Genomic DNA, 13,111 nt, shown 5'->3' with positions numbered 1-13,111 from the left:
ATTAAGGAATTATAACAATGCAGTTGTACGTAGATCCTCCATACCGATGATTTAGCTTTCGATCACCTATCAGGCAACGAATCTCATACGGAACGCGGAAATCTAGGAAAAATTTCAAACAGCACTCCGTTAACCTTGATCCCGAGTCGAAACAAAGGATCAAGGAGGATGGAACTCAGCTGATTAATTTGACCCCCATCAACACGGCCTTAAAGGTAAACGCTTGTCTTCCGCCAGTCAGTTCTCCCATAGTTCGGACTTGGTCGGCCACAGACACCGCTCTGTGCACCTCTACTGTCGTTAGCTACATCATAAATGCTTATGGTCCTTCCTCCTCTACCTAGGGATGCGCGGTATACCGGTACTGCAAAAATACCGGTATATATTATATTTCAAACGGTACAATATCATAATTTTGCTCACTTCGGTATTTGATGCGCTGCTGTTTCGAAGTTCACCGCTAGGCGGCAGTGCGCTACCCAAACTGACGCGGGTCACGCAAAACCGGCAAACGGTGACAACGGAGGAACACGATGGATCAAACAGATGAAGCTCATTCTACACGCCCGAAATTAATAAATAAAGAGAGCAATAGGAGTGAAATATGGCATTACTTTGCCTACAAAAGTAATGAGAAAGGTGAAGCAACAGACCTCAATGCACCACTGTACAAACGCTGCTTTAAATTTGCCACGGGACGCAACACATCAAATCTGGCTAACGTTGACCACTTGTCACTTGATCATCCTGACTTGTTCAAAGAGTTCAGAGATCGACACGTGAGTCCATCATTCAACTGATTTAATTTAGACTTTTATTCACAGCGCACACAGAGCTTATCAATTAAATATGACACGGTAAACACGAAAGCTCAAATGTGCTTTCATGACACGCTAGAACCAATGAAGTTTAGTTCTCATAATTTTTTTGCCCTTTCAAACAATCATATATTAATTGAATTTGAATGAATAAAGAGATAAGTGATATTAATTTTAGTATTGGTGATCGTAAAATGAAAGGCATATCTATCACTGCTGCTGTGGCGACCGACTGAGGAATCAGCTGAGAGAGAGTAATAGTAGTAATATGGATATTACTAATATGAATGTTAGAGTAACACTTTACATTTAAGCTACATTTGTCAACATTCATTAGGTAACCTGACCTGACAGTATTATAGCATTTATTAATCTAGAATAGATCAATCCGTAATTATTATTTAAATATACTAATACATGTTTAGCATGTTAACATTACTTTATGCATTAAACTAATATGAACCCAAACCAAACAGTAATCAAACCAAGATGAATAAATGCTATAAATGTTGATAATTCTGTTGATGCATGACAGCTAATGGTTTACATTTCATTTCATTATTCTATTATTATTCTATATTAATCAATTATTATAGATAATAGATATTAACTTATTTTAATTGTATCATTTCAGGTGTCCTTTTCTTTTTTTTCTTTTTTTTTTTTAAATCAAAATTTAACCTACTGTAAGTTCCCTGACTGTTTTTTATTTATACATTTTTTTTTTTAAACATTTGGATAACTTTTTGTTTGCACATTCGGTGCAGCAGAGTTTCAAGCAGTGTTTTTTAATAAAACTGTTTCAATTCACTTAAATTTTGAGGCTGGTTATTTGTCACCTGTGGTATCGATTTAGTATCGATACCGAGGTATTAGGTTCTGGTACCGTACCGAAACCAAAATTGTGGTATCGAGCCATCCCTACCTCTACCAAAGGGTTAATGTAGAACAAGACTCAATGAGCAAAAACGCTGGCAACCAAGAGCGAGCAGAACCAGATCCCGAATCTGAAAACTCGACCAATTCAATTGAGATTACGCGTCTACCCGTGCGTCGCACAACCAAAACTAGGGTAATCAAGAAAAGCCACCATCATCATCATAATTGTTAACCTGTCGCGCCATAGGCCCACAATATTCTCAAAAGCGAAATCTTGCACCAGAACTCAGCTAAGTGATGGAGTGTTGTGTTGTGTTTGTATGTGTGGTTGTTTCTCTCTCTCTGCCTATTTTATCCAGCGCTCGCCGATGTCCTCACCTGGAACATCACCGACCGAAAGGGGGAATATTTAGGATTATCCTTGAACAGTCCATTTCAAATGAACCCAACACCACATTCCACAGTTCGGAACGATTCCCCAGTGAACCATTAGTAAGTCATAAAACACAGTCATGGTGCCAAGATGGCTAAAGGAGATGTCACCCCCCTTTCCCTTGTTGTGCGTGTCTAATCTCAAACCAGCGATGCCAGGACAGCAGGAAAAGATTCCTCTTTGTTCCACAAACTTAAGACCAAATGGCCAAGAACCCTGTGGTGACCCCAATGCATAAATCCACAGCCTTATCAGGAAACGAAGGATGCTAAAGCATTCTTATGGCCCAGAATCACCACAAACCCTAAACCAGGGGACACCCCCCTTTCTGCAGTCGTAAATTCCAGAGACTTTTGCCTCCAAAACCAATAGACCGAAATTAACCCACTTATGGTTTAATACAAACAACGGTCTCAAAATTGCTTCCAATAAGCTGAACTGATCACCAGTATTTACCTCACATATATCTTAAGTATCATGTATATTTTATGTAACCTGTGGAGTTCTTTCTGTGTGTTTAACTTTCATTACAGTCTATTTGTAAGGTTTTCTACCTCAGTTATAGGAACTAATCACCAGAAGTTGCCTCATACATGTGTATTCTCTGTAGTATGTATGCTTTATATTACTCAAGTTAATTTTGTGTGTTAAACACTTATCACAGCTAAATCCTTATTTACTCCCACCTCAACTATGGGAAGAATATGTATTTTGGTACCTACTTGATGGGTAAATGATTTCTAGAATTTTGATATAAAGTAGATGTGTGTAGGATGCACCATATTTAAACTATTAAGTTTGCTTATTAAAGCGTTTAAATAAACTCTGAGGAGTTTGGGCACACACGATCACGTGGACATTACGCTAATTACATGCAAGAACCGGAGAACGGGGCGTAGGTCCCGCCCAAGACAATATCTGATTGGCTGTCGCACTAGGAAGGACGGGTCAGATGGACACGCTTATAACCCAATGACAAGCAGCTATGCGTTGCTTTTTGCCTTGCTTTTTGCCTGCCTTGTGCCTCGCTTTTGCAGTGACTTTTGCTCTTGCTGACCTTTCCATCGTCCAGCGTGTATGTTTACATACTCTTCAAACCACCAAGAGCTCACGCAAAACTCATCAACTCTTCCGTAAGATCCTTCGTTGAACTTCGTCAAAGAAACCCCTCTCAGAGTCGCTCCAGATTCAGAGGAAACTCCGTTGCATAGCAACCCGCAATCCAGGAAATCCCGCGAAACGAAGCGCCACCCGGCAATGCCAACCAACCACTCACCATCGAGTGTTGTCCCTCAGAACGCATCATCGACCGACTGCCAGCCAATCAGCGCCGAAGAGATTCCCTCTCCGGCAACTTCGTCACAGGGAACGCACGCGCTCAGGAGCATCTAAACGCAAGTACACAATATCTCCTAATTCTGGCTGAACTGGTGCAAATCTTATTAAGAAAACGAACTAAGATTAAAGTGCTAGTAGGTTGATTCTCTCAGGTTGCGGTCAAGAAATAGTGTCTAACGCTAGACATTTGGGACTCCATTCACACTCCGTTAATAACATCACTATCTGTCACTATTTGAATGAATGTTTGTGTGTTCTCATTAGTTTAGTTTGTGTGTATTAGAGTAGTTCAATAAAGTCTTGGTTGATTTTACATACAAGCGTCTTGTGCTGTGTGCTTACAAGTTACTGCCTTAAACTGTAGATTTTGCTACCTTGCTCATATTAATCAGTTATCATAACTTTGTGATATTATTACCGTAGGCCACGGGATAATATTCTGTCCAGAATTGATAAAATACCCTAATCTCAACTTATCGGTGGACGAATAGTTGGTAAAGTGTTAAATATTAATTCTGAATAATTTGCATAATAATTCGATTCTTATTCCCTGTAATTCAATCCCCTTTGAGTTATATTGATCATATTCCCTTATTAATCTTACACCTTCATTCATCTCACAGAAATGCGAGTCATATTATAGAAATGCGATTCATCTTTTTGCGGTTTACATAGGCCTACACTAACGTTATTCCATAACGTTATTCCACATCAACACTTGAGAAAAGAAAACAGCCTACCTCACTCCTCAGCGGGATCTGCTCCTCATATCAGGAGATATTGCTCCTCATATCAGCACTGTTCTGAGGAATCTTTTCTCCATAAGGTAGGTTATAGTATGCCTCACTCGATCGCGACGCTTTGTTTACAGCTGATGTGGGGGCGTTTCACAGACTGAAATGGTTCTCAGAATTTGCATTTGAATAGCACGCGCTCTCCGGGGAGTGGTCAAATTACTTTTGAATGGCTCGTAATGAGCTCGACTGGAGTCGCTCTCTTTTTATACAGATTACAGAAGCTGAGAATATTTGTTTTTTATATAAATTACTTAATTTAAAAGATGCGATCTCAAGCTTTATGCCCGTGGGTCTGTTTGCCTGTTTGACTGAATTTTCGCGGAGTTATAGATCATTTTCGAACGCGTTTCAAATGGGAGTTTACTGACAGAGAGAAGGCAGAAATCGCATCAGTTTAATTTTTCTTTATTTGTCAAAAAGCAAAACACTTTATTTTTATTGTGAGTATACAGAAAAAAAATAGAAACTGAACAGGATCGATTGATGTATTACTCGAAAATGAAAGAAAATTAAGTGTTTATTTTGCATTGCTAAAAAAAAAATGGCGGGCGCGTTTTTGGTCCCCAGAGGGTTAATGCCTGTCCATGAACACCAGTGTAGTTTTGTAGTCTATCTAAGAGTATTTTGTGATCGATAGTGTCGAACGCAGCGCTTAGATTAATAACAATTAACTGGTTTCCACTCAACACCATGAACCAACAAAAAAAATGGTTCATATGGAGTCCAAAGTTGAATGTGAAGTCCAGGAATCAAATAAAATAAAACAATATCTCAATAGTCCTTCTGGATCCCTTGTGTGTGTGTGTGTGTGTGTGTGTGTGTGTGTGATACTCAAATGTCTATGTGTGTAAAAGATACTCGAATGAACACCACTAATATTGTACCCCAGATGAATAATTCTGACAGGGGAACTCAACTCCCACTTAAAAAGCTTTAAACTTTAGAAGGCTGAGCGAAGGGCTATGTAGGAGGGTTTTCTGGGTCATAATTTGAATCAGTCTATAAACTGGTTTTATCAATCTGCCAGCCCTTGTTCTGACTGTGTGAGCCATTTCAAATGAAGGCTGAACTACTTCTCCGTCTGGTGGTATTGACTCTTCCATGCCACATTCAACTTCCTCAACATTCACATCAGAGGGCTCTGATGCGGCCTGGGAATTTGACCATACATAAGGAAAAATGGGGCAAAGCCAGTTGACTTATGGGCAGTACAGTTGTAAGCGAACGTCAGGGTTTGCAGCATTTGCGGCCAGTCCTGTTTGGCTCTCGGAGGCAATGCCCTGATCATATTACCCAAGGTGCGATTGAACCTCTCGACTTGGCCGTTGCCCATCGGGTGATATGCCGTGGTTCGTGACATCTGTATGCCAGAAATCTGCAACAGTTCCTTAATCAACCTGCTTTCAAAGTTTGCTCCTTGGTCTGAGTGGATTCTTAGTGGAAATCCATAAACCTAGAATAATTTGTCCCATAATTGACGAGCGACTTGAGATTCTGACTGGTTCCTGCACGGAAACGCATCAGCTATTTTCGCGAAGTGGTCCGTTACCACAAGTACATCAACGCTCTTGCCAGAAGAATCCTCAGCAGACCAGAAGTATATACAGACTAATTCTAGTGGACGGATAGTTCGGATGCTTTATAAAGGGGCCCTTCCCTCTGGTTCAGGGGTTTTGCTGACCACACAACGTTGACAGCGTCTCACATAGTCACGGGTGTCACTCTCCAATCCAACCCAAGAAAATCTCTGTCTAGCCAAAGATAACGTCCTCCTTTGACCTTGATGGCCTGCCTCATCGTGGATAGAATCTTCTCGCAAGACTTCACTGACCAGTGAATCAGGAACTATGAACTGGTAACATGTAAACTTAGAAATCGGGGTGCGCCAACACTACAGAGTCCACAAGAGCCGACTTAAGCTGTTCAAAGGATATGACACATTCTCTAGTCCAATCTGACGAGCTGAGTTTCCTAAAAACAGCACCACCCCTTGAGAATCCCTTTTTCCCTTTGGTTGCAGCGGTTAGCGTGAAGAGCGGTTTGGCGATGCTGGAACAGGTGGGGATGAACCGTTGGTAATACATGACCATACCCAAAAAGGACTTGATCTTTCTTTGGGAAGGTGAGACCCCATCATCCATCATGAGATCCTTTTCAGTGACAGCTGTAATGGCAGCAACTTTGTCAGGATCAGTCGCGACTCCATTCTCATTCACAACATGGCCGAGGAACCTGACGCTCCTTCTAAGGAAGTAGCATTTCTTTAGCGCCAACTTCAACCCGTGAGCACTCAATCTCTCGAAGACCATCTCCAACCTTTCCAAGGCCTTTTCTTCAGTGGGAGCTACAACCAGAAGATCATCCAAATAACAAAGCAGGGTAAGGAAGTTTTGGTCGCCAAATCTACTCATCATAAGCCGCATGAAACTCGCTGGGCTGTTGCATAGTCCCTGTGGAAGACGATTGAACTCGTAGAGCCCTAGAGGTGTGGTAAAGGCTGTAAGTTTCTTGTCTTCCTCACACATGGAGATGTTGTAGAAGCCGGACGTAAGGTCCATTGCGCTGAACAATGCATTCCCTCCCAAAGCAGCGAGGCAATCGGCTTGATGAGGAAGAGGGTGTGCATCCTTAATAGTGCGTGAATTTAGCCAACGGTAATCAACGCAGATACGTAGGTCTCCACTCTTCTTCCACGCGAGAACCAAGGGGGAGGCCCACTTGCTGCTGGATTTACGAATGAGATCACGCTCTTCCATCTCTGACAGTACTTGCCGTAACTTCTGATAGTGCCCTGGCGGCACACGCCGATAGGGCAAACGGAAAGGCCGGTGGTCAGACAGATGGATGCAATGCACAAAGTCTTTAGCTCTCCCGCAGTCTAGCTTGTGCTTTGAGAATACATGTTCATACTTCTGGACCAAGCGCAATAACTGAAATTTCCATTGAAGTGACGCTTCGCAAGAATCAATGTCCAAGTCACTCAATCCCATTTTCTGTAAGATATGCTGGAAGTCTGGGTTGTGAGATCCGTCATGCACAGTTTGACTCTGAGCTTTAACAGTATCAAAGGGTCGCTCCCCATCCATTTCCAAATCTTCCAAAGCCACACATGGAGAAACTTTGACTACTTTAGAATTTTTCTTCAAAGTGATTGGCTTGTCGGTTGGGTTAAGCATCCTATCTGGCACCCACCTGTCAGCAGTCATAGAAACCACCACGCGTCCCACGATGACATCCTTCTTATGGGTTGGTGACTTAGTTGGCTCAATCAACACTGCACTACCCTCCGAAATAGGTGTTGTAGGAGGGAGCTTGGCCCACACCAGGTGCTCCTGCCTTGGCAGCAACGTGAAAGCTTGAACCAGTTTGGCTGTGCCAATGATGTCAGGCATCTCATCACCTCTCCATCTGTTAAGACCAGAAAGTACATTAAGGAACTGCTCAACCTCAGCATCTTTTGTTGATTCAGCCCTATTCACGACACGCCAGTATGTGGGTTTCTGCTTAAACTGGCTCAAGATGAATTTAAGGACGTTGGTGCCCAGTATCAAATCATCCCGCTGTCCTGTAACAACCAGCGTGGGTACACTGACATCATACTTGTACACTCTCATCTTCAGCTGATATATACATTTTGGTGCAACCTGAACACCACCGCATCCAACCAGCATAATACTGGTCTGCATCTCACACTGATCCAAAGACATACCTGCATCCAGTAAGCGAGATACCGCAACTTCACTGATGGTGCAAGACATAGGGACACTGTCTAACAATGCTCTCAGAGGAACGCTGTCATTGACTAGAACGTCAGTATAGAAAAGGCTGTCTGCCCGTGCCAACTGTGTCACATTCTGAAACAGAACCACATTATCACTTGTAACAGTCTTACAAGACGACTCATAAATGTTTGACGCATCATCTTGGAGGGTCTGAACTTCTTCACCCACACCATCCCCTCCCGAATGCAGGTGTGTCAGTTTCCCTGAATCTGGGAGCGACTCCCAGACTCGGCACTTCTCTTAGGGCAATCCCTGCGTTGGTGACCGACTTCTAAGCAGTTTAGACATATTTTCTCCGACATGCAGTGTGACCGTGTGGAATGGGTTCTTTCACCACAAACACGACACCTGGATGGACGAGACCAAGGAGGCATTTGCGGTCTATCAGGAGCAGCCTGTGCATTAGTGCGGTCAAGCACCCTTTCCAGCATGCTGAGCACTCGCTCTAATGTACCTGTGTCGGTCAAGGCCGTGTTTGGAGGCACTGTGGCGATCTCAGGCTTTGTGGTATGGATACTAGGGATGCACGCTGCTGAGGTAACTGCAGTGTTGTCCACAGTAGTGGTCTCTGTATGGCTGACGGCGGCAGTTGCTACTTGGAATGAATGGCCAGTGAGAGAGTGAAGATGTGGTTTCTTCATTCTCAGCTCTCTTTGATGCTCATCAATTGCTTCCTGCACCTCTGCCGATGACCACTTTGTGATAGGCTTGTACCTGAACACACTAGAAAGTTCAACATTAGGGCAGTTTCTAATGAAGATCATTGCAATCTCCTGTGAAATGTTCTTCATTTGACTACCCTGTTTCTGCAGGTAATTATCAGCGACTTCAGCAGCATTTTTCAGACGGACCCAATAGTCAACAGGGCTTTCTTTGGCACATGGCATTGTAGAGCAGAAGTCTGCCAGTGGAAGGCAAGACTCTGGGCTCTCACTGAAATAACGTAAAACCATTTTGTAAATGGTTTCAGGGGTAATAACCATGTCAGGTGAGGGATTACTTTTTAGGCCTACTTTTACAATGTTTTTAGCTCTACCCAAAAGGTGGTTCAGAACCTCATTGTCATGCTCTGCTTTCAGCCGATCACACTTTTGTAAGTAAACCTCCATTAACTCTATCCACTCATGAACAGTATGTTTATCCGTGCCATCACCACGGAAAATACGAGGGCCCCTATTGTCCGATCGTACAATCAGATTCAACCTGGATAAATCAAGTGTAGTGCTAGCTTGCTCGCTTTTAACTGTCTCAGGGATAGTCTGATGCCCCAGAGCAGAAGGACTATGATCAGCTAAGAGCCGGTCCAAAATACAATCGCAAATTTGGCTACCAAGCTCCTCAAGTAGCTCTGTTATCTGCAAATGAGAATCATCACAGATTGGGGCAGGTGTAAAGGCTGAAGCACCAGTGTTGACTTTTCCTGCCGTTTGTGAAAAGCCTAAATTGATATCGCAAATTTGATCGTTTTCTTTACGTCTCACGACACCATCAGTGCTGATGAAACCTCTACCCCTCCCCAAGACTGGTGTAGACAAATTGTACATCATACTTGTCCATACAGGTCACTAGCAAAAAAAAATTATTTGATTCAATGTCTTAGTGATTCAACGTCTGATTCAAAAGTCAATGTTAAGAATGTAAGAGAACTTGAAAATAACTGAAACAAGGAAAGTTAATTAGCTGACACTGGAAGGCAGGACTCAATCCACGGCTTGACACCTGGCAGACGACTGTGGCCGGCTTTCTAAATCCAGGGAAGACACAGCAACAGTTCCACGTAAACGAACAACACCCGGCGATCGGCTGTGGCTGATCAGCTGTATCCAAGGTCACGGCACCAGTTTTATGTAGCAGATCCAGTTCTGTACATAAAATATTCCACACAGCAGACAGTGGGATGGCTTCAAAATGACTGTATTTATTGACCCTGGAAATGCATGGGACAATTTGATCAGAATACTATCCGTTGCGCAGACCTCTTTCCACGTTATACACAATATTAACTGGAAAGAGTGAAGAAAACAAGTGCGTCTTGCCTCGTCAGCGTCCATTTGCGATCTGAGGCTCACTTTGTATACATGTTTAACATTATGTAGTAGCCTACACATTAAAGTAATAACAATCCATTACTGTTGTTAAAGGAAAAATAAAGAAAATAATAAAATGGCTGGATGTGTATTCTTCAAACATATCAGTAATAACATAAGAATGTTTGTACGAATCAAACAAATATTCCCTCAAAACATCATGCACAGTCACATTATACTCTTTAGAACCGCATAATAACAGCGTAATAGTTGGAAGTAAAACGATAGAATGTATTACAGAATATGAGAAATAAAGATAGGATACATGTTCAAAAGTACAATCCAAATATACATTATAGACCCAAATTACATAAATTAGATCACTTTATACAGGTTAAGTTGAAGAGTTGAACATACCTGGAAACACATGGGACAATTTGATCAGAATACTATCCGTTGCGCAGACCTCTTTCCACATTATACACTGTGCACAAATCACTAGTTAGCTCCACGTGCGTCACAGAAAACTCACAGAAAACTCACAATACACAACATGTATAATCGATTCAGTAACACATTGTGCTTATTATTCAATGAACTTTAACCGAATGAGCACTTTTTAAACATACTAATATTAACTGGAAAGAGTGGACTCATCTTAGTTAAGAATAACATAGTTTAATATGAAAAAACGGTGGAGTATCCCTTTAACACAGCACAAAGTGATTTATTAAATAAAAAAAATAAAAAGGTCTTCTGGGACAGGAAGGCAGCTTTTCCACCTTTTGACCACAAGATGTCGTTAATGTGCAACGTGTTGAAAAGTTTCGAGTAATGAACCATTTTACGAAACAGTCGAGGGGGAAATCCCCAGTGCTTCACAAAGCTTCATTTCACCATCACTACTCAAAAGCATTGACCGTTCCTTTTCTCTCAGTAACAGGATGAACTGGCAACCTCGTGCGTGCATGTTCAGCTGGCTTCTTCGTCTGAATTCGATATAAATCGACTCGCTCAACATACCGCAGAGTTAACCACCCTCTAGTGGTTAATCATAGTACTGCACCAAAATTATAGGAGTTTCTTTGTGGTATATAAATCAAAAGTAGTTACGAATAAATTTACTTTAGGACTAAAAATAAAGAAAAAATGTGAATGTACAATTCAAAGGGGTTACACCTACAAGCTCAATTTTAAAAGTCAACAAAACTATAACATATTTACGTGATGTACAGTACAAGATTGTAAAAGTGAACAAACTTTTTTCTATTTTTCTTTCAATTAAATTAATGTACTATACATTAGTTTAGTAATAGCAATGGTTCAACAGGGCAAAATAAAAAAGATTAGATAGGGCTTTATTTATTATACATTTTTCCAATATGTTTAGACTTTATTCATGTTTAGACTTTATTCAAGTTGTAAAACTAAATGTATCTTGCAGCACAGAGTAAAGTCAGTATGTACATTAACAACAATTCTGGGCAAATTTAATGTATTTGAATTAATAACTATGTTCAGTGGTGCGGTAGGATTATGAACAGTGTTGTATCTGTGCGCCGCGGACAGACGTCGAGTGATGCTGCCGGTGTTCGTACACTCATAGAAAACTGTGTTTCAATTTTAATAGACCCATCGCTGCGCTTCTCGTTTGGTGTGTGTGTGTGTGTGTGTGTGTGACCTCTTTCAGACTTTTGTGAAATGTCTATTCATATGTGCCGACTGGACCAATCAGACACACAATTATTCATTATATTTAATTCATATTTAAATATTAAAATGTCCCTTAAGATAAATTGCTATACATAAAACATCTTAATTTTCTTTTGGAAACAGGTTTCAATTTAGGAATATCAGCGATGAAGTGAAGTTTCTTCTGAGACTCTTGACTAAAGCAGCAGAGACTGAGACACAGACAGGAGAGCAGAAGCTGAAACTGTTATCATCAGTCTGCACATCTTTACCTTATCAAGAGACTAACAGAATTAAACAGAGTGATTTCCTGCTGGATCTTTACTCACATGTGAAGAACTATGAGACTCAAACAGGCAGGAGTTTCCTTCCAGCATTACAGTCAGTTTTCCAGTCACCTGATGTCTGGATCATAGATCTCTCACAGAGAAAGACCTCCGTCCTCCTGGATGTGCTGAAACTCCAGACAGAGAAGAAACCAGTAGAGCTGAGAGGATGTTCAGAGGAAGAGAGTGAAATGAAGAGTTTCCTTCAGTGTCTGTCCTACATCTCACAGCTCAGGTACCTGATCTTACATGCTTTTGATTGTTGATTTAACTCTCAGAGACTCAGGCATTGATATTCATGATGTTATTTATTTTATTTTTTTCATCATTAAACATGTTTTAGGAAGGCATTGATGAGAAAATGTATTTTGTTTATGCATGTTTTGGATTGGGGTGTAATTTGGAAATACATTGCTAATTTACTATATTGATTTTTAATACAGCAAGGGAAAGTTTTAGATTCATAACACAATTCAATGCACACATCATATAAAATACTATATTACAATCATTAAGGACAAATTCAGTCCTTAAAAAGTTTAGAAATTTTACTATTAAAACCAAGAACAATGTAAAAAAAACTGCAATAAAAAATAATCAAGTTGAACAAAATAAAAGGTGAAGAATCTGTCCACGACTGTTGAACCAAATAGCGTCTTTCTCCTTTTGTCACTTACATTCTGAAAGTACATTTTCCTCCATTAATTGTTTGGTTTTAGCAGTTTTTTCCATTGTCATAATCAAAATAATAGAAATGTTCTTCTTTGAATATAACTGTAGGCTGTTATGTAATATTTTAATACAAATCATTGAGACATTAACAACTTTACACAGCAAAGAAAACAGATGAAAATGATTTGGAATAGTTTATAATGGATCATTTGAATAGAGTTCATTGTTTTGCTGAGCTTAGAAAAATAGTCTCAAATGTAAGTTGATCATTTCAGGACACATAATGTTGTCCATTAATTAAACACTTTAGGAATTAAGAAAAAGTGAGATGGTAAATACTTTTTAAA

At 40.7% G+C, this 13,111-nt stretch overlaps 1 protein-coding gene across 1 annotated transcript in view; it reads left to right on the top strand.

Moving 5' to 3' along the window:
* LOC307171056 (uncharacterized protein) overlaps positions 1–13,111 on the top strand; it is a 67,823-nt gene that overhangs the window by 35,983 nt on the left and 18,729 nt on the right. The window contains exon 4 of the mRNA XM_079892432.1: positions 11,911–12,327. Within this exon, the coding sequence (XP_079748558.1) occupies positions 11,911–12,327 (417 nt within the window). The remainder of the gene's footprint in view (positions 1–11,910; positions 12,328–13,111) is intronic.

The sequence above is a fragment of the Squalius cephalus genome (genome assembly GCF_949319135.1).
Source record: "Squalius cephalus genome assembly, chromosome: 1".
Taxonomy (NCBI): domain Eukaryota; kingdom Metazoa; phylum Chordata; class Actinopteri; order Cypriniformes; family Leuciscidae; genus Squalius; species Squalius cephalus.
This window is presented reverse-complemented; position numbering and strand designations above follow the sequence as displayed.